The sequence below is a fragment of the Malania oleifera genome, chromosome 9 (assembly GCF_029873635.1).
Source record: "Malania oleifera isolate guangnan ecotype guangnan chromosome 9, ASM2987363v1, whole genome shotgun sequence".
Lineage (NCBI taxonomy): Eukaryota > Viridiplantae > Streptophyta > Magnoliopsida > Santalales > Ximeniaceae > Malania > Malania oleifera.
Window position 1 is genome coordinate 95,361,785 of NC_080425.1, and position 25,728 is coordinate 95,387,512.

The 25,728-nt window shown below is 35.4% G+C and overlaps 1 protein-coding gene across 15 annotated transcripts; it reads right to left on the reverse strand.

The window, feature by feature from the left end:
- Window positions 1-1,248: 1,248 nt before the first annotated feature.
- LOC131165031 (nuclear transcription factor Y subunit A-1-like) lies at window positions 1,249-23,077 on the reverse strand. Of its 15 annotated transcripts, none has more exons than XM_058122654.1 (9): window positions 22,889-23,029; window positions 21,414-21,738; window positions 19,506-19,627; window positions 19,261-19,326; window positions 3,116-3,280; window positions 2,968-3,048; window positions 1,946-2,033; window positions 1,590-1,837; window positions 1,249-1,501 (listed from the first exon to the last, which is right to left on the reverse strand). In XM_058122654.1, the coding sequence occupies exons 2-8, from the start codon at window positions 21,685-21,687 to the stop codon at window positions 1,620-1,622; spliced, it is 1,014 nt and encodes a 337-aa protein (XP_057978637.1). In that variant the 5' UTR covers window positions 21,688-21,738; window positions 22,889-23,029; the 3' UTR covers window positions 1,249-1,501; window positions 1,590-1,619. The 15 variants fall into 15 exon arrangements, with proteins under 15 accessions (XP_057978637.1, XP_057978634.1, XP_057978633.1 ...); XM_058122651.1 differs by having other exon boundaries at window positions 1,910-2,033; XM_058122650.1 differs by having other exon boundaries at window positions 1,590-2,033; window positions 3,116-3,250; window positions 22,889-23,077.
- Window positions 23,078-25,728: the final 2,651 nt, after the last annotated feature.

Below are 25,728 nucleotides of genomic sequence, written 5' to 3' on the forward strand. Positions count from 1 at the left end.
AATTGTTTGAGGGAATTCAAAGAATGTATACAAGGCAGTAAAGTAACTATTTTTTTTTTAAGGCATGAAATTTTTTTTTCAACTTCATAAAAGAACAATTATGTGCGCGCGCGTGTGTGTTTACTCATCTTCTAAATTGACTTTTCGTACCATGAATTAATATTTATACGTTGTTTTCCTTACTACCATATCGTGTATTTAGGTATATATATGTTTATGTATGTATTGTTAGCAATATTGTGTTCGAAAAAGAAGAAGCTCCACCTCCACCGTCTACTATTTCTTTTGGACATTTCACCAAACATCTTCTCAGCAACACAATGAAAATTATGCTTGAAGCCCATCTTTCGTGGGGATGGGTCTAAATTGTGGGGAAGCAGTTCAGAAGCAGCTTTTACTTGAAACAATGAAAATCTTCTCTGCGACACGCAATGAAAATATGCCAGAAACCTTTCTTCTTTTGTCGGCATACCAGTTTCTATGTGAGTGGCATTTCCATGTACTGAAGGACCAGATGAGTTGGGTCAATGAACTGTAAAAATAATGTCACATCAGCTGCCTAGAGCAGCCAATAAAAATAACTGTGATGTTTAGGCGGTGCAAGTAGCATTTCCATCGTCTTAATTTTGAACCTCAAGGTTTCGTAAATGTTTAACCACCTTGCACCAGGGGATCTTTTTTAAAAGTGCTATTTTAAGAAATATTTTCAATTTAATGTGATCATTAGCTTTCAGTATTGCTTAAAACAATAATATGAACAAGTACAGTAAAAAAAATCATCTACAATTGTTTTGATAATAAGGAAAAATAAGATTGAAAATCATTCCATTCACATCATCATTCTCCCACCTTAAAAAATCTTCCAGCCCATCATAATTTCCTCCCAAACCCCAAACTAACTACTACTACAAAAACACAAACCAAGAAAATCATCGAGGACACACAAATCACATGCACCACATAACCCACTTGGACTCGCACAATCAAAGGTCTGTCATCATATGGGAACCAAAAATGTGTGCACCACAGAAGAAGTGTGCTTTAGCACTAACGTGGCATTCTGCAATGGTGAGTAGTTAATCCCACATCAAGGAATTCCATCGCAAGAAGAAGCAATCTCAAACAAAACCTGAATGTAGTTCCACATAATTTCATGCCTAAAAATTGGGGATTCAAAAGACCCTTAAAGATTATAAAAATCAGCCAGCAGCAATCTTGAAACCAAACCAAATCATAAGCAAAGGAAGGTTTTTGAGACATGAACTTAAGCATTTGATTCTAATTGTGTATGTTCCCCTATTTCACAAGCTATTTTCCTACTTGGTGGGTTTGATACTTTATACAGAAGGCATAAAAGGTAGAGAATGGTATTATATCTTCCTCTCTCAGTTCACCCAATACCTACTGGTAACTTGAGCCAAGAATGACTTGCCCGAGGCACACCACAAAAAGAGGAAGAGCATTCCAGTTGAGGTTGAATGGGCCAAACCTACAGGCACACCTGCAAGTGACTAATCTTGGGTCAGATGTGAAGTTCCAATATGTAAGCTATCATAAAACCAACAAGACGACATAGCAGAAGGCAGTACCAAACTGAAGGGGGCACGCAAAATTTTCATTTAATGGGGAGGGCTGAATGTGACGCCCCGTTTATCCAGGATTCCTCCCCTCTCCCAACCATAGCAGCCCCCTGCATTTTCACTTTCACTCGAGGGTGAATGGTTTGTTGATAAAAGATTGTAGCCATTCCCGTTGCTAATAGGGAAACTTTCTTTAGGCATGCCATGAATCATAGGTCCTTTCTCTTCTTGGCCATCAGCAGAGGAATTGAAATTTCCTGCACACCCAGGCCACAAGTGCTCAGAGCCTAATGAGCTGCCAGATTGTGATGAAAGGATTGCAGTAGAACCTGGTTCCTTTTCTGCCGCAGGATCTGTAACGTTACCATTGAGCTTCTTGGTGTTGAGGAAACGGCCTCCACAACCCCTTGCCCTTCTCATAGCATGTCGATGACGAGATTCATGTAGATACGGCTGTAGAAAAAGGCTTAAGAGTTTACTACAGAAACATAAAAGAATTAGAATGTGGGGTACAGAATTACAAAAATCCTGCCAGGAAACAAAAATCTTGAAACTAGGAAAGAGATTAATACATAGGGATCAATGCCCATGAGGAATTCCACAATAATCAGTGGCCCATCCACCAGATGCAGATGCATGACTAATATGAATGTTCGAATAAATATATGCAGTTTTCCGTTTTACATGTGCAACAAAAGAGAAAATATTTTACAAAATCCACATATGCTGATCATGGCACAGCACATTCATTTTACAATTTATTTCATGTACACTTTTAAAAAACTAAGAACTTTAAAGAAACTTTCCAGGGCTAATTTGAGTAAACAAATGGGCAGGGAAACACCGACTTTTTGGCCTTCCACCTGTTCTGTGCTAAAGCGAGAATTTTTTAATAGGGCCTAAAAAATAAGAGAACAAAGGAGAAAGGATACATGTAAATAAAGCAAAGAGGAAATATCCTAATAAAAATCTGCAAAAGAGGGCACATAAACAAGCAATAAAGAAAAAGCCACAAAACTTAAAGACGCAAACCCCCATACCTAAAATTCTTTCATACGTTACATAGGATTATTCATAGTTGAGCCAAAAGATACTGGAGTTGGCAATAGAGGCTAACCAACTTCAAATGGATCACCATAAAAGCCATAAAAAGATGAAGAATCAAGTATAAAGGAGGAATACAATGAGTAACTTCAGACAAGGAGGTGATGGGGATTAAAAATCACCTAATGATAATGGTAAATGACTTAAGTTTCTAACATTAAATTTATAAAGAATATTTACATTAAATGATTTACATTGGCTCATGGAGAATTAAATATATGTGGTAAATAATGGATATTGGCACATGGAGATTCTAAAAGATGTGGTAAAAATCCTTACATACCTTACAAATGGACATGCAGACAATGTGATTCAAACCAGTAAGAATATTTTGTTTAACATCTTTTGAAGCCAAGCACATCACCTTATTCACAATAAGGAAATATAATTTATTAAAAAAAAAAGGAAAAAACCACAAGATATAATTCTACCTTTCTAGTTTTTATCATTTTCTTTTCCAATTCAGCCTTAGCACGTGACTGTCTTCTCCTAAGAATTCCATGGTACTGCTTTGCATTTACATAAACAGGCTCCTCTTCCATTTCAAGGCGCAAAGGCATTCTAGGCTGATGCATCCCAAAAAAATGAGGAAACATCTGGCATCACATAAAAAATTGCAAATCTTACATGTCTAAAAACATACAGTTACAATGTTCCTAACATAAACACAAATAGCTTCAAGCATAGAGTAGGAGGAACAACCCAATAGAAATAAATTTCAACATAATACTCTCGTATCTTCCAGAATAAAATACTTATCAATACCTCAAGGATGTGAGAGTGTGCAATGAGCACACATGTTGTGAAACAGACCAGCAAGCCACATCTCAATAATAGGTTATTATGAACATTTCTATATGACCACTAGAATGGAACAATGATTAGCTCTATTTTTATTTTAAAATACTAAACAGTTACATTCAACCAGGATTTTTTTTTTCATTTCTATAGTCATACTAAGAAAATCTGATCAACCAAACTAGGTCACCAATATGCTTCTAAATATTAACACGAATACCACCAAATCTTGAATGGTTCCGTTTCTTTAGAAAACTGAAAAATGAAAACTGTTCTCCACAATTAGAAAGACCTGTTTTCGGAATAGCTATATTTACAACTTCCAATAGATTTATTGAATTCCAAGATTTCTATTAAGATATTTATCACAATATCAGCCTCTTGTTTCACTTTCATTTACATATTTATCAGAATATCTCTCCATCCTTCCTGAATCTAACACTCTGTCAGAACATGTGAACATAACATGAGATGATTCAAACCCCCTATCTTTAATAGTAGTTAAAAATGTATTTATCCTTGCAAGCTTATGCACATCACCCTAAGGTATTAGACACATTATTAGGCAACTTAAATTTTGCTTCTAATCTGATAAAAACCTAGATATCTTTATCCTTGAAGTTGCTACATATTACTTGTTCTTTTGTGCGAGTCTGGGAGAGGGGGGGAGTTACAAGAGAGCGGGAATATCTGCTTAAAAAAGGAAAGTTAAAATAAATTAATGAAGCAAAGAAATCAAATTTCTCTGGAAATCAATTGAAGGCACTCCTCTAAAAGCTCCAGAAACTGAATGCCAAAAAAAAAGCGAGTAAACATTCTACTCCAAAGAATATATACTGGTAATCAATTGAAGGCACTCCTCTAAAAGCTCCAGAAACTGAATACCAAAAAATGCGAGGAAACATTCTACTCCAAAGAATATATGGAGAGAATAACTGATTTTTAAAAATCTTGATATTATGTTTTGATCAGATACACTAAACCGCCAAAAAAAAAAGAGTGAAGAACAAAACAATGGCAAAGAAACTAACTTCTGTTCCTTACCTCCTCAAAATCCCCAGCCAGCCTGAAGGAAACCTTATCAAATAATGTTTTCATTCATATGTATAGGCCACTGTTTGCAACAAGCCATTCTTGTCTAATTACTTTTTGAATCTACCAATTCCACATCTAAATTCCTTTCAAGAAAGAGTTCATTTTATTCACCACGAATACTGTTTTAATATAAATGATTATTCCATTCCACATTTAGTTCTTTGACTAAAATTCTAATAAAATATAAATTCCATTTCCTCCCTCATTTATATCTTCAATGCCTAGTTCCCCAACTCTCTCTCTCTCTCTCTCTACACACACATCGCTTGAATCTATGTGAGATCATCGAACTTATAAATAAAAATCCCAAAACCACTAAACTTCAGTTTTGTGCACTAAGGCCATCAACTACAATTTTTTTTCCAGAATCCCTCTTTCTGTCCAATTTAAATGACCCTATGTCATATGTGCTTAGGTGGAAGTCGTTTTTTGCTTGCATGGCAGTCTAGGTCTCATCCAGCAAAAACGTATTCAAGTTAAATTATACTTGAATATATTTTTTATATGTATTATATTAACTATTTATTTATTTCTAATAAGATGAAAAAAAAATCTAAATCTAATCTGTTCCGGAGCGTGCCGCGGTCACCACAGTCACACTGCTGCTGAAGCCGCTGTTGCCATCCCTATCCAGCCACCATGGCCTCTGTGCCCAACGCCACATTCATCTCTGCCAAATCCTCTTCATCACCTCACCACCAACACCTCCTTCAGTGTTGCTCCGTTGTGCACCCACATTCCAAAACTCCCTTCGAACCAGCCTTTCCTCATCAATGAGTTCTGCAACCCCAGGGAATACCAGGAACTCAACATATATATATATATATATATATATATATATATATATATATATGAATCCTTTCCCAAATCTCTGTCACTTTTTCAATCGGAGAAGAAACCCAGAAAAAAGTAAATAATATATAAATAAAAAGGAGTTATGGGTGCCACCTGTGAGGTTCTGCAGCGGCAGTTGCTGGAGGTGGTGGAGCAACTCCATTTCTGCCCATGGATGACAGCCACACGGACCGCAAGTTCATCAAGCTGTTGCTCAGGATCTCTGCTTGCAATGTTAGCTTATTGTGATTTGTGAAGTGCTAGTTTTGGATCTTGAGAGTAGGGGTTTAATTTTTTGAGTTAGTTTCTGTGACAGAATTTTTCAGTGACGGCAGTGGAGAGCAGGACAAAGGCTCTGCAGTTTCTGGCGTTGGATGAGGAGAGCAGCTCTGTTGGGTTTGATGTAAAAACATGTTTGATCTCTAATGCACTTTCCTTCTATTTGGTTGCCAAGAAAATGGGGGAAAATATATATAATTTCCAGAAAAATTGTAAAATTGTTCAATTCTGTCTTTATATATTTATTTACTTAATTTTCGACTGCAAAACTTTGAAATCCCGAATGGGGATGAAGATGCTCCCGAGATGGGGGAGAAAGAGGAAGAGAAAGGTGAGAGATAAAATTATTATTATTATTATTATTATTATTATTATAAATAAATATATATTTTAAAAGAAAAAAAATTATATCTATTAACCTGGGTGTGACAGACCTTCCACGTAAGCAATTTTAACAAGGGTCCATCAATTCTAGACGGAAAGAGTGATTTTGCTAAAATGTATACATATATATATATATATATATATATATATAGTTGGGTGAGCTTTCAGCTTAGCACACAAAAATAAAGTTTAATTGTATCAAGATTTTTAGTTAAAAGTTCAGTAGTCATAGGTGCATTTTACCCACTCAGCCAAGGTGCAAGTTTCCACTTCTTCAATGCTCTCTATCTACCTCCTAGTAAGTTAAAAAAATCGTAACAGCTTATGGCTAATCATCACTAAATTTATAAGCTATGTATTTAATACCATGTGCTCCATTGTCCAAACTCAGAAACTCTTTGAAGTTCTCCCTTAAATTTCTCATTATCTTTCCCTACATAACCATGAAAATTTCCCCATATAAAAGCACCATTACTGTAGTATCCAGTTAGTTAACTTGGCCATGTCTTGCCAAAGCTACAGTTTAATTTAGTCATCTAATAGTCCAACTCGGGGTGTTTGTACTCCAATGCTCTTCTGCTAACAGAATTCTATTAAAAATATCAAGGGCAAAAAACACTGACCTCGCCTAAGAATTGGCAAAAAGACAAAGACCATCCCTGAGATTTCAAAAATTGCAAGAACCTCCCCTAAGTTTCAATAAGTTCAGGGATCTCCCATAAAGTATGTCAAAAAAACACAAACCTCCCCTTGTATTTTGCGAAAAGGCAAGTCTTTTGAGGGTAGGCTTGTGTTTTTTTGGCAAATCTCATAGTAGGTCTGTGACATTTTTTGAACCTTAGGGGTGGTCAATGGGATTTTTGAAACCTTAGAGGAGGTCCATATCTTTTTACCAAACCTTAGGAGAGGTCCGTGCCTTTTGCCCAAATATCAAATCCCATGTGTACCTTTTGCTTTTCCAAAAATAAAAGCAAGCTTTATTAAGAGAGAAAGTAAAAATAAAAAATAAGGACAAGACATCTTCATGGAATTAAAAAAAAAAGGAAGAAAATAGAATCCTGTACATATTTAACAGAAAAAAAAAAAAAAAGGAACTATATTAACAATGAACCAAATAGTACAATGGGCGCAAAACAAGATCTCCTCACAAGAACAAAATGAAAAACAACCAGAAAAATTACATAAGCACTGCCTTCCAATCCTTTGCAAGATAAGCAGCGATAAACCCCAAGAATTGACCCAAAGAGAGGCCAAAACAACTGCTCTATCCCACAACAAAACCTGGGAGATTATGCAATCATCGAAGGTTCTCACATCCCTTTCAATCCATAAGGTTCACAAATTAGAAAACTCTGCACTACATCACAGCCATGGTTTTTAATAAAGGCCACGATCGTTACGTAACGGCGTTACGTAACGATTTTTTGGGCTACCAATACCGTTACACACCGTGAAATCGCTGAGAAGAGAAATCACAGCCGTAGCACCCGTTACGGACCGCGCCCTTTACGTTACCACTACAGGACTGTTACACTAAAAAAATTATTTTATTTTTTACTTTTTCTTCTTACTTTCCTTTCTTTCATAATCATTCTCAATATACCATGTGGCAAGAGGGGGAAAAGATTATAATGAGGATGACAATGATACAAAATTTACTATTTCTTTAAATATTCACAACAGATGCATTAATTAACAATTTGAAAATACTAGTTAGGAAAATATTTTATTTTGATAATATCAGTAATGTGATATTTATGTTCTATATTTTTCAACTTCAACCATATTTCTTTTCTAGCTATTTTATATTTGTATTTGTATGTCTTATGTGTCTAATAGCTTAATGGAGTGTATAATGTATTTTGTTCTATTAATTAATTTGGCACACATAAGAATTTTTCACAGATAAGAACAATGAGAAGTATAAATACACACACACACACACACACATAATTTTTCTATCAAAGGCGGCTTAAAACAAATGTAAACTTGTTGCCCTTACCAAATAACTTAGTTACTCGAACTAAAGGATCCAAAATACACTAAAACTCTTTCTAAGAAGGGTTAAAAGCTTAAAACATGCAAGTACGCTAATATACACAAGGTTGTGTGTGCTTCAAAAAAATTCACTGCCGTTACACCCGCTTCCCGTTACGTTATGCTACCCGCAACCGCGATTTAAAACCATGATCACAGCACTTCTCCCCTCCTACTCTATCAAAAACCCCAATATCTAATGAGCAAAAAGTCACCTACAACCAAAGGTGGCAACCAAACTTCACCAAAACAAAAAAAGAGGGCACGCCTAGATGGGTAGCAACCCTGTACATACTTATCTTTTTCCATAAAAAAAATTATTAAAACAAACATTTACAACTAACCTTTAGATATTTTATCTGAAATTTTCCTCACAACATCCACTCATGCTACACACACACACACACTAAGTTAAAACTTCCTAACTTCAAGATTTCTCTCAAAAAAACTAGTACTCCAAACATGTGGTAACCCGGAAAATAATAATAATAATAATAACAATACTAATGATAATTAATTAAAATAATAATTATTATTATTAAGTAAGTAATATAATATAATATAATGATATATTAATATAATACAATTTAATATAATGATATAATATTATAATCTTATAATATGTATATATACATATATATATATATATATATATATAAATATCTTGGAGGAGGCTTCTTGAACAAGCAAGAAGCTCTCTTCCCCCCCTAAAACTGTCTCTCTCTCTCTCTCCCTCACTCTCCCTCTCTCTCTCTCCTCTCAACTTGCCGGCGTCTCTCTCCTCGGCAAGGTTTAAGGAAACTAGGGTTTCGTCTTCCGAACACTGCAAGCACAGTTTCAGGAACGTGGTAGGCATATCTTCGGGAATAGGTAAGGGAATTAGATTATGTCAATTTATTTTGAAATTGAACCGACTAAACTTGAGTATGTGGATATAGGAATATTATATCATATTTTTTTAATAAATCAAGCGTATGAAATTGATGATTTTTGTTTATTGTACACGTATTCAGAGAAGATTAAAGTGAGTAGGGTGATCATCTCATTTTTCCTGTAAAATATATATTTTGAGTTAAATTAAAACTGTAAAGGTGATCATGCCCTTATTTTCAGCAAAATATACCGAGTATATTATGATGTACTTTCTCCAATCAATTTATTAGATTATAATTTAACACTCAAATAGTGTGGCATGAGAATGATTTATTTTTATTGCATGATTAAACCTTTTGGAATTTTTATAGTACTATACGGCAAAAGTTGTGGTATTATACTGATTTCTTGACTAGTTGGGAATAATGCAGATATTGGAAATTTGACGGTTTAATACCTATTCTGTGAATGGTTGGAAAATTGTGGAAAGACTATTGCAAATTATGCGTTGAAAAAATGAGATCATTTTACTGTTTTATTATGTAAATTACAATATATGGTTTAAGAACCCTAATGGACCGGATGTGGTAAATGCTCGGAACCGTAGCTACAAAGTAATATCGGTGCAGTCACACCGTTGTGGAAGTGTTGGCGGTAGATAGTAGGTTTGGCCTGAGTAAAGTTGTACCTTCCTGTTTCCAAACCAGGATGTGATAGGCAAACTAATCTTACAGACATGGTACTTTGACTTAGTTTTGATCGATCAGCCAAGCTAGGTCCAGTCTTCAGACCACACAACCTGGTCATAGGGATTAAAAATGACAAGCATAGGTCAAAAGGGGAATTCTTCTATACATATTTGTGGATTTATGTAAACGAGGCCATCTATTGAGCATAAATTATGTTTTAAAAGGAAAATATGTATTTTCAATTATATAGGTGTGGGTACAGTTTACAAATGTCATTTCATTTAAAATTAAATTAATGGATGTATGTTGCTTACACTAAAACTCATTTTTGCCACATACTGATAATAATCTATTCCTTCTTACTGAGAGATGTCTCGCCCCAATAACCATTTCATATTTATAACATACAAGGAATCAAGCTTAGCGAGCTTCGAGGCAGGATTTAGATAATATAGTTTAGAGTAAGTGTTTGCGTGACACTGAATTAAATATGCTTTTGTATTCCTTGTGATGTAATATTGTTACTTGGAGATATTTATGTAATTATGGTAGTCCAGTACTCTGTTATGGGATTTGAGGTTCAATTATTTCCGCTGCTTGCGTGGATTTGATTGATGGAAAGTCACACCCTAGACCCCACTGGGATCCGGGTCGTCACAGATGTAGTATCAGAGACAGTATATTTTTTTCCTGGGTCATTATAGGTGGTATCAAAGCAAATTTTTGGGTCGTTACAATTGTGGTATCAGAGCCTAGGTTGATAGGTTTTGTAGATTTTAACAGATAATTTTACCAAAGTATAGGTATGAGTTAGGATGAGGGTAGGACAGGTAGATGAGGATATTGGTAGGTTATTATTGGATACGTTGTAATTCATGTGTTGTGATTAAAGGCTTGGTTCTTGAAATGACTAAACTTATACAAAGAGAGGGATTTAGTGAAGCATTCTAGGGGCAAACCGTCGACGGTTTTCTGTGGCATTCACAAACCGTCGACGGTTTCCTTAAAAACATGCTCTCGGTATCTCCAACCGTCCATGGTTTTAGGAATCTCAGGAAAACCGTCGACGGTTTTATTTCTGAGCAATGAGATTGAATTTAAAATTTGAACTTGAACGTTAAATTCATTGATTTGTGGGGGGGAAGTCCCCGTAGGAAAGCCTATGTATTCTTGTATGAGGGTATTGTGTGCCTTATAAATTCCTAGTGAAATGGTTGTGCCAATCATGTTACGACATAGGGATTATAAATTAATTTATGTCTTATTTTCAGGATGGACCCTAGAGATAACAACGTGAATACTGGAGAAAGTAACAATATGGGGGCTTCCAACGAGGACAGCATTGATTCTAGTTCAGTGCTATGTGGTTTAGCCCAACAGATCATGATAGAGATTATGCGGAACTTTAGGGGACAAAACTGCCCACCCACTGACCAGGGTTGCACTATTGAACAATTCACCAGCATAAACCCCCCAACTTTTGTGGGAGGAGCTGATCCAATTGTTGCGGAGAATTGAGTCCAGGTGACAGAGGAGTTACTGGCAGTCCTTCGCTACACAAATGAACAGAAGGTCCTTTATGCCACTTTTAAAATGACTGAAGAGGCCAAGCGTTGGTGGATCTATGTGAAGCTACTCGAAAAACAGAGGCCAAGACCCGCAACTCTGACTTGGAACCGTTTCAAGGAGATCTTCTTTGATCGATACTTTCCTGCTTCCACCAGAGATGTCAAGGCAGAGGAGTTTACAAACTTAACCCAGGGGAACTTGACCGTTCATCAGTATGCGCCCAAATTTGTTGAGTTGTCCCGATTCGCCCTGTATATGGTTCAAATAAATCAAAGAAGGCACGGAGATTTGAAAAAGGCCTAAGTCTGAGGATCCATGAGCAGGTGGTGGCATTTCAAGTTCAGAACTTCTCGGAGTTGGTGGATAAAACGCCGGTATTGGAGACAAGTCTACAGAGAAGTGCGGGGATACTGAATCAGAGGAAGAGGCCCATGCTTCCTAATTTTCACGCGCGTACAAGTCAGGGTCCATGGAAGAGAAATAGTAACAATGTGAGCCAGAGACAGGAAATGGGGAATTGAGTCTATCAGGGTAATCCATCACGCCTCCTTGTCCTAAATGTAATATGAGGCATTGGGGGGAATGTCGGGTTGGAGTGGTTACCTGTTATCGGTGTGATAGACCCAGCCACATTGCACGAGACTTTCGTGGGCCATTGAATAATGCACCCACTCCTAATCAAAATCGAGGAAACAATCAGGAACGCCGAGGCAACTATCAGAGGAACACCGCCTAGGCACGTGCTTATTCTCTTACTCCGGGAGATGCAGAAAATGCTGGTGACGTGGTGACAGGTAATATCTTTATAGTTTCAAAGAAAGCTGTTATATTATTTGATTCTGGAGCAACGCATTCAATCATATCTCTAGAGTATATTAAAATGTGTGTGGTGGGAACTCAGCTATTAGATGCTAACTTATCTGTGGTCACACCGATGGGAACCGTAGTGGTATGTAGAAAAGTACTTAAAGACTATCCAATTGATATTCAGGGAATAATGCTACCTGCTAATTTAGTAGTGTTTGACAAGCATGGATTTGATGTAATTCTGGGGATGGACTGGCTAGCCTCCAATTATGCTAGTATAGACTGTTATAAGAAAGAGGTAATGTTCAGACCTCCTAAGGAGTAGGAGTACAAATTTGTTGGGTCGTGCGTGAACTCCTCACCACAAATACTATTAGCTATTTAGGCAAAAAGGCTACTCTTGGATGGATATCAGGGGTACCTAGCATGTGTGAAGGAAGCACCAAAGAAAGAACTAAAGTTTGAGGATATCCCAGGAGTGAGGAAATTCTTGGGAGTATTTCGGAAGGACTTACCTAGGTTGCCTCCTGATCGCGAAGTTGAGTTCACTATTGACCTACTTCTAGGAAAGGCACCAATCTCTAAGGCTCCATACAGAATGGCTCCGGTAGAATTGAAGGAATTGAAGGAGGAGTTACAGGAATTGTTGGACAAATGATTCATCAGACCTAGCGTGTTACCATTGAGAGCACAGTTTTATTTATTAAAAAGAAAGACGGATCGATAAGGATGTGTATCAATTACCAGGAAATAAATAAGGTGACAACTAAGAACAAGTATTCACTACCCCGTATAGATGATTTGTTTGACCAATTCCAAGAAACACAAGTCTTCTCTAAGATTGATCTCTCATCAGGGTGTCATCAGGTGAAAGTCAAGTCAAAGGATGTTCCAAAGACTGCATTCCGAACCAAATATAGTCACTATGAATTCTTAGTTATGCCATTCGGACTAACTAATGCTTCTGCTACATTTATGGACCTTATGAACAGGGTCTTTCATTAATATTTCATGAATATTTGGATCAATTTATGGTGGTATTTATTGATGATATTTTGATTTATTCGAAAAGTCCCGAGGAGCATGAGAACCATTTAAGGTTGGTACTCTAGGTGCTAAGAGAAAAGAAGATTTATGCCAAATTCAAGAAATGTGAGTTCTAACTAGAAAAAGTTGCATTCCTAGGACATGTGATATATAGGGTTGGTATTTTGGTGGACCCAAGAAAAATAGAGGCAGTAGTGGATTTGGCAAGACCGAAGAATGTTCATTAGGTCAAGAGTTTCTTAGGTTTGGCAGGGCATTATCACCGATTCGTGGAAAGGTTTTCTAAATAATCACGTCCTCTGACAAGGTTGACAAGAAAGAATGTGAAGTATGAGTGGACAGATGAATGCGAGCAAAGCTTCCAAGAATTGAAACGACGACTCGTCACTACGCCGGTATTGACAATAACTTCAGGAAAGGGTGGTTTTGTGATTTACAGTGATGCGTCTCAGAAAGGGCTTAGGTGAGTATTAATGCAACAAGAAAAGGTCATTGCATATGTTTCTCGACAACTCAAGGAGTACAAGAAGAATTATCCTACACACGATTTGGAATTGGCGACAGTGGTATTTGCATTGAAAATGTGAAGACACTACCTGCATGGTGAAAGGTGCGAGATTTTTACAGACCATAAAAGTCTTAAGTACTTCTTCATGCAAAAAGAACTGAATATAAGACAGAGGAGATGGCTAGAACTGATAAAAGACTATAATTGTACCATCAATTACCACCCAGGGAAAGCCGATGTGGTAGCTGATGCGTTAAGTTCAAAGTCAGTGAATGCATCAGTCTTAGCAGTGGTAACTCAACATCAAATCAGGATGGATCTGGAAATATTAGGTGTGGAAATAGTGGAGAGAAATCGTCAGGCTTTAATTGCTAATCTAGTAATCCAACCGACCTGGCTGGAGAAGATTAAGACCACACGGGTGAAAGATACAGTGTTGGTGAAGATTAGGGGTAAAGTGCAGAGTGGACTGAGGGCGGACTTTAACATCTCAGATGATGGGGTTTTGAGGTTTCAAACCAGATTATGTGTACCCAATGATACAGAGATTAAAAGAACAATTCTGGAAAAGGCTCATCGCTCTCTTTATACAGTGCATCCAGGAAGCACCACGATGTATCGGGATTTGAGAGAATCTTTCTGGTGGAACAATATGAAGAGAGAAATTGTCCGATTTGTGGAGCAATGTCTTACATGTCAGCACGTGAAGGCTGAACATCAAAGACTAGCAGGACCATTGCAACCACTCCACATTCCTGAGTGGAAGTGGGAGCACATTTCCATGAATTTTCTAACAAAGTTACCACTAGCACTTCATGGGCAAAACGTCATTTGGGTAATTGTTGATCGTTTAACAAAAATTGTCCATTTTGTTCCAATCAAAGTTAACTACTCCATGCATAGACTAGCAAAGTTGTATGTTCAAGAGATCAATCCTCTGAGTGAAATGCGGCAAAAGGAAGGAAAATCCATGGACTGACCCCATTGTCTCCACCCCGTAGGAACTGCAAGATCACCCCAAGGACGCCTTCGACATCCAGGGGTCACGGACCGACCATAGATAGATTGTACGGCGTACCAGTGTCCATCATATCAAATCAGGACCCACGGTTCACCTCCCAATTCTGGAAAAGTTTGCAGCTCTGCCTTAAGATCTCAACTTACCTTTAGCACAACATTTCAGACCCAGACTGATGGACAATCAGAGAGGACAATTCAAATATTGGAGGATATGTACAGGCATGTGTGCTGGATTTCAAATGAAGTTAGATTCAGTATTTGCCATTGGTTGAGTTCACCACCGTACGAAACGTTATATTGTCGGAGGTGCCGATCTCCATTGTATTGGGATGAGGTTGGTGAACAACAAATTTTGGGGTCAGAGATTATACAATAGACTTCTGACAAAATCAAACTTATCTATGATAGAAATAAAACAGTTCAGAGTCGACAAAAGAGTTATGCTGATACCCTCCGACGAGAGCTAGAATTTGATGTAGGGGATAAGATATTTCTGAGGATTACTCCAATGAAGGGAGTTATGAGGTCTAGAGAGAAGGGTAAGCTAAGCCCTAGGTATATTGGGTCATTTGAGATACTAAAGAGGATTAGTCCAATTGCTTACAGAATAGCTTTACCCCCAACATTAACTAGGATTCATAACGTATTTCACGTGTCCATGTTGAAAAAGTACGTTCCAGATCCTTCGCATGTGATAAGCTATGAGTCGTTGGAAGTCAGAGACACTTTATCATATGATGAAGTTCCAGTTCAGATTCTAAACTGGAAGGATCAAGAGTTACGTACCAAAAAGATTTCGTTAATAAAAGTACTCTGACGTAATCATGCAATTAAGGAAACCTCATGGGAATTAGAAGAAGAAATACGTTAGAGGTACCCACATTTATTCAACGAGGTCCAAAGCTAGGCAGGAAACTGTAACTGTTTAGGTAGTTACTTGGTTATTTTGAATATAGACTTGTTTAGTGTAGGTCGTTTAGTTAGGTTTGTTTAGTTTTAATCTATCTGTTTCTAATTTTAGGTTATGAGTGGTTTTTGGGAGAGTTTTTAATTGGCTACTTGTAATCTCCCAAAGGCCTTATATTCCTCCGCCATAGGTGGAGGTTATTAATAAATTTGGGACGGGACCGCTATGTATATGGCTGCCGGCTCTTTCTAGGTTCGGGTAATCATTTCAACAAATTCAAGAGGTTGTGATAAGTGTTGGTTAGCCAATTTAGAGGACGAAATTTTTATAAGGAGGGGAGGATGTAGTAACCTGGAAAAAAATAATAATAATAAATAATACTAATGATAATTAATTAACATAATAATAATTATTAAGTAATATAATACAATATAATGATATATTAATATAATACAATTTAATATAATGATATAATATTATAATCTTATAATATGTATATATATATATATATAAATATCTTGGAGGAGGCTTCTTGAACAAGAAAGAAGCTCTCCCCTCCCCCTAAAACCGTTTTTCTCTCTCTCCTCTCAACTTGCCGGCTTCTCTCTCCTCTGCAAGGTTTAAGGAAACTAGGGTTTCGTCTTCTGAACGCTGCAGGCATAGTTTCAGGAACATGATAGGCATATCTTCGGGAATAAGTAATGGAATTAGATTATGTCAGTTTATTTTGAAATTGAATCGATTAAACTTGAGTATGTGGATACAGGAATATTATATCAGATTTTCTGAATAAATCAAGCGTATGAAATTGAAGATTTTGGTTTATTATAAACGTGTTTGGGGAAGAATAAAGTGAGTAGGGTGATCAACTCCTTTTTCCTGTAAAATATATATTTTGAGTTAAATTAAAATTGTAGAGGTGATCATACCCTTATTTTCAGCAAAATATACCGAGTATATTATGATGTACTTTCTCCTACATTATGATGTACTTTCTCCGGTCAATTTATTAGATTATGATTTAACACTCAAATAGTGTGGCATGAGAATGATTTATTTTTATTGCATGATTAAACCTGTTGGAATTTTTATGGTGTTATACAGTGTAAGTTGTGGTATTATACTAATTTCTTGAATTATTGGGAATAATGCGGATATTGTGACTTTGACGGTTTAATACCGATCCCGTGGATGGTTGGAAAATTGTGGAAAGACTATTGCGAATTATGTATTGAGAAAATGAGATCATTTTACTGTTTTATTATGTAAATTGCAATATATGGTTTAAGAACCCTGATGGACCGGATGTGGTGAATGTTCGGTACCATAACTACATAGGAATATCAGTGCAGCCACACTATTGTGGAAGTGTTGACGGTGGATAGTTGGTTTGGACTGAGTAGGGTTGTACGCTCCTATTTCCAAACCAAGATGTGGTAGGCAAACTGATCTTATAGACGTGGTACTTTGACTTAGTTTTAGTCAATCAGCCAACTAGGTCTAGTCTTCGGACCGCACAACCCGGTCATGGGGGTTAAACATGACATGCATAGGCCAAAAGGGGAGTTCTTCTATACATATTTGTGGATTTATGTAAATGGGGCCATCTATTGAACCGAAATTATGTTTTAAAAGGAAAATATGAATTTTCAATTATATAGGTGTGGGTACAGTTTACAAATGACATTTCATTTAAAGTTAAATTAATGGATGTATGTTGCTTACACTAAAACTCATTTCTGTCACACACTGATAATAATCTATTCATTCTTACTGAAAGGTGTCTCACCCCAATAACCATTTCATATTTCAGGACATACAGGGAATCAAGCTTAGCGGGCTTCGGGGCGGGGTTTAGATAATATAATTTAGAGTAAGTGTTTGCGTGACACTAGATTAAATATGCTTTTGTATTCCTTGTGATGTAATATTGTTACTTGGAGATACTTATGTAATTATGGTAGTTTAGTACTCTGGTATGGGATTTGGGGTTTAAATTATTTTCGCTGCTTGCATGGATTTGATTGATAGAAAGTCGCACCCTGGACCCCACTAGGATCCGAGTCGTCACAGATGTGGTATCAGAGACAGTATTTTTTTTTTCGGGTCGTTACAAAACACTTGGGGGTCGTTTGGTTCACGGCATCAAAACATTCCCATGGAATGACATTCCCGCGAATCTCATTCTTGGGAATGAGATGCCTATCTCATGAAAATATTTTCATTTGGTTTGCATTGTAAGATTCCCAAAAATGTAAACAAGATTCCCACATCAATGTTTGGCTCAACATGAAAATCTTGTTAGGTATTTAAAGAAGATCACCATTATACACTTGACATGTGTGTAATAAATATATGAGGAACAATTGCATTTTTCAACACAAAAACCTACTAATAATGTGTACCTAATTAAATCTATATCCTAAAATATCAACAACTATAAATTCAAAATATTTAATACTTAATAATTGATGAACCGAAATAATTGAGGGCAATATAGTATCTAAATATCAAGTATTATATTAATATTTTCAAATAATAATATTTATTTTATTTAATAAATTGCAAAATTTAAGTTAAAATATTAATTAACATAAAATATTAACACTTTTAAAAGGCATTTTACATATTGTCTAATTAAAATTTCCTTATTAATATTTGTAATTAACATTTTTGATACTTCTAATTAAATTTTTTACTAAAGTTTATGTTAATTAATATTTTTAATTTCCATTTGAGTATTCCCTAATTAAATTTTTAATTATTCCTATCTAATAGTTAATTAAATTTTAATTATAACTTTACAATTAATTATCTTTAATTAACAATTTATATATTTTTCTAATTAAAATAATTAATAGTTATGCTAATTTAGAATTTTTACTTTTACTTTATTAGTATTTTATTATTTTAAATCAAATAATAGTGTATAATACAATTATATTATATTATAGGAGCAGTATTATCCAAAATCCAAAATAATGAGGGCTATTTGGTCCAAAGAGTAGAATTTCCATGAGAATAGGATTTTCATGAATCTTACCAATGGGAGGGAGTGGGAATAGAATGCCCAAGTTTCATGGGAATCCTTACATTCTCAGGAATGTGAACATGTCCGCCACATCAAATTCCCATGCTCAAACAAAAGGGGGAATGAGATGCTATCGGCATCACATTTCCAGGAATGATGAAACATGCCGTGAAACAAACGCCCCCTCAACTTCTAGACAACATACAGCATGGGAAAATACCAAGTACACATCCCAAGTTGCTAAGAATAATCTCTAGAGACTGAAACAAGCCTCTTGACAGGCACACACCACAACTTAAAAACTTTTCTATACTTCTCGCCACATTTTGGTACCAATGCAGTATATTTCTTTCACAAAAATGGTCTAGCTAACTCAAGCTCATTTCTCCTAGCAACCAGGGTCCACTGGGAGCATCACCTATAGAAACACCCCCAACATGAGTTCAGGATTCATGCTCAAGAAGCACAACTTTAGTTTTCTCTCGGTCATGAAAAAAACTGTTGTATCCAACCCCTATTGGGGGTAAGGTTAATGTGGGGCATGATCCTATAACTATCTATGTGTTGTAACAGAATATCAAAGAAAATACAAGGCACGAAATGATTTTTAGATTGCAGATGTTTTACTACTCAAGTAAACTACTATATTCATAGTCACAGCAGGAAAATAAATAAATAAATAAGTTTGCATACCATACCTGTGGTCCATAAGGTGTCATGATCCCCCCATAATGCGAATTCGGGTATGGACATGATGTCAACACCTACAACAACTAATCACACTTCAAATCCCAGCAACAAATCCAGATAAGAACAACCACAAGGCATCCAGTCTAATAAAATTAAGGCTCTAATTTTGTTATTAAATGAAATCTATTTACTACTACTGTTTGCAATAATCTGTGTGTGTGTTAAAGAGAGGAAGAAAGAGGACAACTCTTACAATTGAGTGACCAACAAGTTCCATTTGTGGATTCCGTTCAAGTGGTTCACCCAGAGTTTTTGAAGTTGAGGATGTAACATGCTCGACATGTTGCTGTGCCTGCCCATTATTTTGATCCATTCCTGTAAGGAAGATTTTCATTGGTATCATTATCATTTTTTTTAGGATGATAAAAATTCAAAACCACATTTGCTTCAATGGATTAAAGCAGATATACCACCAAGAACATGAGAATGAAGGTACTGCAAACCACAAAGGAGGCTAAGACTAAATCAAACCAAAGAAAAAAGTAAGATGGTACTTAATCATCAATAGAACAAACACATCATCATGCGTATCAAGTTTCATTGCATTGAAACAAAGTTATTTGATCTCATACTGCTTAACATTCAACCAAGAATTTAAGTATAGTAAAAATCCTTCAAAAAAGGCATTTAATCCTGCGATTCCAAAAGTTGGCTTAAACCTGAAATGAATCATGGTCTTGAACAAAGGCAAGATGTTGTAACAAGAGCCCACTATAGAACACATAAACTAGCTCCGCATGCCTATTGGAACTAATAAATGTTTGGCAACCAACCATAGCCCTCACACATTATTCCAGAACACGAAAGTAAATTGTTCTAGGAAACAGCACCCAACTACCACCATAAAATGGCACTCAAGTCAGCATTTCCTGAAAGAAGGTTAACCAGGCCTCCCAGTTCATTCCCATAATCCTATGTAATCAGTAATGCTCGGGTTAAATACGGTCAACTGGGGAAAAGCTAAATTGTTTACCAGGGGTACTTAAACCCTATCTCATACTAACCAAAAAGTAACACCAAGCCTTTTGCTCACTTGACACAATAGCTTGATGTTGGTCCATGCCCGCATGGAAGTGATTAGAGAAGTCCAAAAACTAAAAAGAAGATAATAAAAGCCCCAAACAGCCGTGTCCTTAAGCAACAAGAAATGCTATTGTGGGTATAACTGTCCTTTTTACAATAAGTGTACAGAAAGTCAACAAAAAGAGCATTAATAACAATGAGCTGATTCAAGTGTCAGGCAAGTACAGTATAAATTGGCTATTAGGGCACCTGGGCTACTAGATTTTCACTAAGCACACCTCCCTCGTATTTTCCTCCAAGCATGCAATTAACAAAAGATATTGACACCTGGCCAATAGCCAAGCAACTGTCTCAATGCAAGTAAAAAAATGTGCCTCGCACTAGCATTGTTCATAATACAAAAAGCCCCATTCTCATTGTGTCACCAAAACTAGTTATGCATGAAAGAATGATGCCCTTTATCACAAGGTAATCAATTTAGTGTCCACACTCAAGACTCCCATTCTCTCCTTGATATATGGCACACTGAAGGCTCTAGTAACAAAATGAGAAAAATTCACGAAGGAAATGTGGCTGACATGGAGTAAGAAACACTTAATAACTTATGAAATTTCAAATGTATGATCATAGAAAAAGTGGAAGGCACTCTAGAACCCATGTCCATAACCATAAAAAGTTGAAATTAGAAACTGTTAAACTGAGTTAAACAAAACAATAAAGTTGAAATAATCTAACTAAACAGCCAAAGGTGGACCTTGCTATTTCATTTTGGTAACAATGAAAAGCTCCATAACATTTAATCCTCAACAGTGCCAATTAACTAGCATAGCCAGTTCAAACCAATGGACAAGCATGTCTGAGGATGAGTAAGAGAAATATACTTCAACTAAAAACAAGCATCATTTCTAATCATAACAATCTCTCCTTTTCCTTTTACTACCAAACTACATTAAATCTACCAACACATTTTATGAATCATGTACAAAGTAGAACTAAAATTTTAAAATTTTAATAAAAATACAGAAAGATCATATAATCTACCATGCAAACAGCTAGGATATAAACAATATTGAAGTACCAGATTCCTGTGCTACATTGACCATTCTTTCTTTAATAACAGTAGCTCCATCATCTGATCTGCCATTCAGCTGTAGTGGAATAGATCCTGTTGTGACAGAACCATTCGAGAGCTCTACTGAGGATGCTTTTGAGGTGCCATCAACCAAGACATTTGGGGAGATCGCATTATTGCCAATACCACACCACCAAGGTTGCAAGTAGATTGTCGATGGCAAAATACTCTGTGAATCTGTTTCCAGGCACTGATCAACATTTTTGGGTTTTGCCAGCATTATTCTCTACTTTATCCAGGAATAATGTCAGTGTCCAAATCCTTCATTGAACTATACCCCCCAAAAAAATGCAAGTTAGTATTTGTTTATTTATTTCCAACGAAGGTATCAGGCACTGGTGGGAAACACTTGGTCAAAATGGTATAGAAACAAACACACTTGATAGAGCAATATACAGAAACCTCATACATAAATGAACACTTTAGAACATAAAGCATACAACATTTGCAACACCAAAAGAAATAAAGAACACAATCTAAAATCCTTTACCAAATAATCTTTTTAAACAAAAATGCAGCCTAAATCTGTTTATTTGAGTTTGGAGTTTGGACCTTGCATTTGAATTTGGACATTTATAATTATATTGACTTTTGTCCAAATCTGCAAAAATCCAGGTCTGAGGTCTGAAATTCATACCCCAAAAGACAGCATAAAGCTTTCTCAACCTAGTAAAAAAGTTCCATTTTGTCTAAATTAACAAAGAGGGAGGGAGGGGTCAACAAAAGTCCAAGTAATTTCAACCAGCATCAGCATAACAAAAATAAGATCGATTCTTTGTAAATTATGAAGGGGAAGCCAGAAAAGAGGCTTGAAACAGCCAGAACATACCATTTTCTAGTTGAAGTCGGACAATATTATTTATAAATATAAATTAAGTAATAAAAGAAATCTCATACATTAAGTCTACAAAATGGGAGTAAGAAAGCCGCAGTATTTGACTCCAGAATGCTATTCGCATAAAAATAAATACAGGCACTAAAATCCAAATTCAAACAGATTAAATATTGATCGTGAATATATCAGAATTCAAATTCATGATAATAATGAAAAACCCAAAACCTTTCTCCACCAGTTTTCGGACCAAACAAACCCAGCAGCTGAAACATTATCCATCACCTAGGCGTCAACATAACCCTCAAAAATCACAACTTCTTCACTCACTCAAACTCCTCAAACTGATCAATTCCACATTCCGAAAATCAAACCCCAAAGAAATCACTCCCATAAAATGTACAAATAGTTAGAAGAACCTTTGAAGCCCCCAAGATTCAAGGAGAAAACGATAATCTCTCATTCCAAAATCACACTCAATTTCAACGCACGAAGGCCAAAAACTCAACCAAGCACAAAACTTTTCCAAAAAAATCAGAATCAAGAGAGGAAAAAAATAAAATAAAAAAAATTGAGAAGAGAGACCCACTCGCGGTGTTTGGCGCAGAGCGCGGAGCCCTAGAAGCCGGAAGACCAACGAATCGGAACAGCCGTCGAAGGAAAATTCGCCGGCGGCAGAGAAAGTGGAGGGCCACGCAAAAAGAGAGAAGACGGCGGTCGTACGAATAGGGGGCAGGAAAAATGACTTATTTATTTATGAATTTATTTATTTGTCGCTATTTATGTCTGTGTTTAAGGAATGAAAATTAAATATACGTCTGTAGTCCTTATTGGACGGATTTGCCCTTGGAGACCCAACATAATGACAGAAACATCCCACATTGTTCCCTTTCCTCCAGACAATTACTCATAAAGATTTTGATTTTGGACTTTTGTTATGGTTGGTGTTTACAGAAAGAAGTTTCATTAAAAAGTTTTAAGTTCCAGAGCAAAAAGAAGGATATTATGTAAATTTATAAAAGGAAACTTTCATATCAAAACTTTCTTTAGAATATTTGAATTGAGTCTTGTCAATTCAATAAAATACTCGAATTCAAATCGAAAATTTAAGCTCAAAACTTGACTCAAATTTTATTAATTTTATAATTATTAAATTCAAAATTGACTTAACTTACAAGTTTATAAAACTCAAACTCAACTCAATTAAGTTCAATTTAATAATAAATTAATATTAAATGCATATAAAAATATATATAAAGTATATATATAATACTAAATATATTTATACAATATATATTATATGACGTATATAATATAAAAATAATAAAATTCAAAAATTCAATTAGGCTCAAAACTTGACTCAAGTACTATTACTAAACTTGAGTTTGGTTCATTAATATACTCGAATAGCTTGAAATCGAGTACAATCGAATCGAGTCGTAGCAAGTCAAGCGTGACTCATTTACATCTCTAATAATGAATATTAAAGTTTAATTTCATTCAAAAATTTTAAAATGAAAATTTAATTCAAATCCGATCAATCTTTAAATTGTTGAACTTGAATTTAACTCGTATGTAAATTCTTAACATTCAAGATCGACACAAAAATTATAAAATAATATGCATGTATGAAATTTATAATTTCTAATATTAAGTATATTATAACACAATTTATTATCAAACTAAACCTCGCATTCATTTATAAAATTTTGATTTTAAAAAATTTTCAAAGAGATAATAACATATGTTTATTTAATATTATTATGTATGTATGAGACATTGATGACTTTTTAAATTTTTAAATAATAAAAATTATTCAATTTTAGAAAACAAATTTTATGCTATATATTTTTCCTAGAAACAAATTCCAATGACTAATTTTATAAATTGTGGTGATTTTTGTTTGTTCGGAGTTTTTTGGACATTCAACTAATCCATTAAGATAATGAAACTGTTCCTCTATCCTTCTCCACTTAAGCACTGGAATTTTATTTCAAATACAAAGTCAAAGCAGTGAGGACCCGAATCCTACAATTTGATCAGAAGAATCTTAGGTTTTTAACCTAACACGATGCATACAGCATGATGGTCATTATGCAATCTCCTCTTCTTTATTAAATTCCAATGGCAGCATTGTCTCCTTTTACAAGTAGCTTTTTGGGAATGCTTCAACAATAATCTTATGGAGCACATTATGAAACCTTGGTTCCCAAGTTGCCATCAATATTGAACATCACAAATAGGTTACTTGTGGGTAAAATGGTAATAAAATTTTACTTAAAAATGATTACTACGTCATCTCATGCCTTCTTTTTAAATGTTAGAACATTGTAACGTGTTGAGATAGATTATCTCTTCAAACTTTATTTTATATTTTATTTAAATTTGTATATATTTAAATTTTTAAAGTATTTTCTAAATATCTAATAAAAAAAAAGATCTTCTGTTGGGTATCATTTGGCTTCTCATAGGATCGATAAAAATAATATTATACGCTCCTTGCCCATCTCTTAATTTTTATACTATAATTATAAAATAAAAATTTAAGATTCCTACTTTTAAGAATGTAATGTTTATTTTATTATAATGCTTTTATTAATTCGCACATTGCGTTATTTTTTGGTTTCAAAATAAATAAAAATACTATATAAACATATTAAATTTGGAGAATTTTAAGGAATTTCAGTACTTGAGGTTGTAGTAGGGGTTTTTGAGATTTCGAGGTCCTAGGTTTATGTATTGTTGACATGAACATGAAGGCCTTTAACAATTTCTTTGAGGAAAAAAAATTTGCCACCCATTTGTGGGCTGCATCATTTGCTACCTAATTAACCTTGTTAGGTGTAATTCGTTTACCTCCTAAGCCAAACAATGTCCAATCCAGAGTTAGGTAGGGGCAATTTCGGCATGCGGCAAGACTCCCTTAATTACGGGTTTATTAAGATGGAGATTGGTTGAGGTTAACCATGGTTAAGCAACTTGGACACGTGTCTTCTTTCTCGCACGACGTGGCAATATAATAATGAGTTACGTGGGTCCATCCTAACCACTTGCTACGTACTCACGCTGACAGCTCACCACCAATGGCGTTGGCTCGATGAACGGCAAAATGACGGCGTTCTGCAGAAGGGAGCAGCCAAAAAGGCATATGCTTTGGAGTGCGGTGGTATTTGTGCCAGGCTTGCTGTGGAATTTGTGCCACGTGGAGCATGGCACAAACCCAAGTGTTTTTTTTTTTTTTTGTATTTTTATGACGACCCGAATGTAACCATATAAAATACTTGGAATAAAAAAACAATAAAAATTAAAAACTAGGTAAATAAACACATTGCCATAATTTCTTTTATTGTGAAAAAATAAAAAAATAAAAAAAAGAAAAGAACAAACAACCAAATAATTTTTTTTTTTAAATTAAAAGATACTCATATC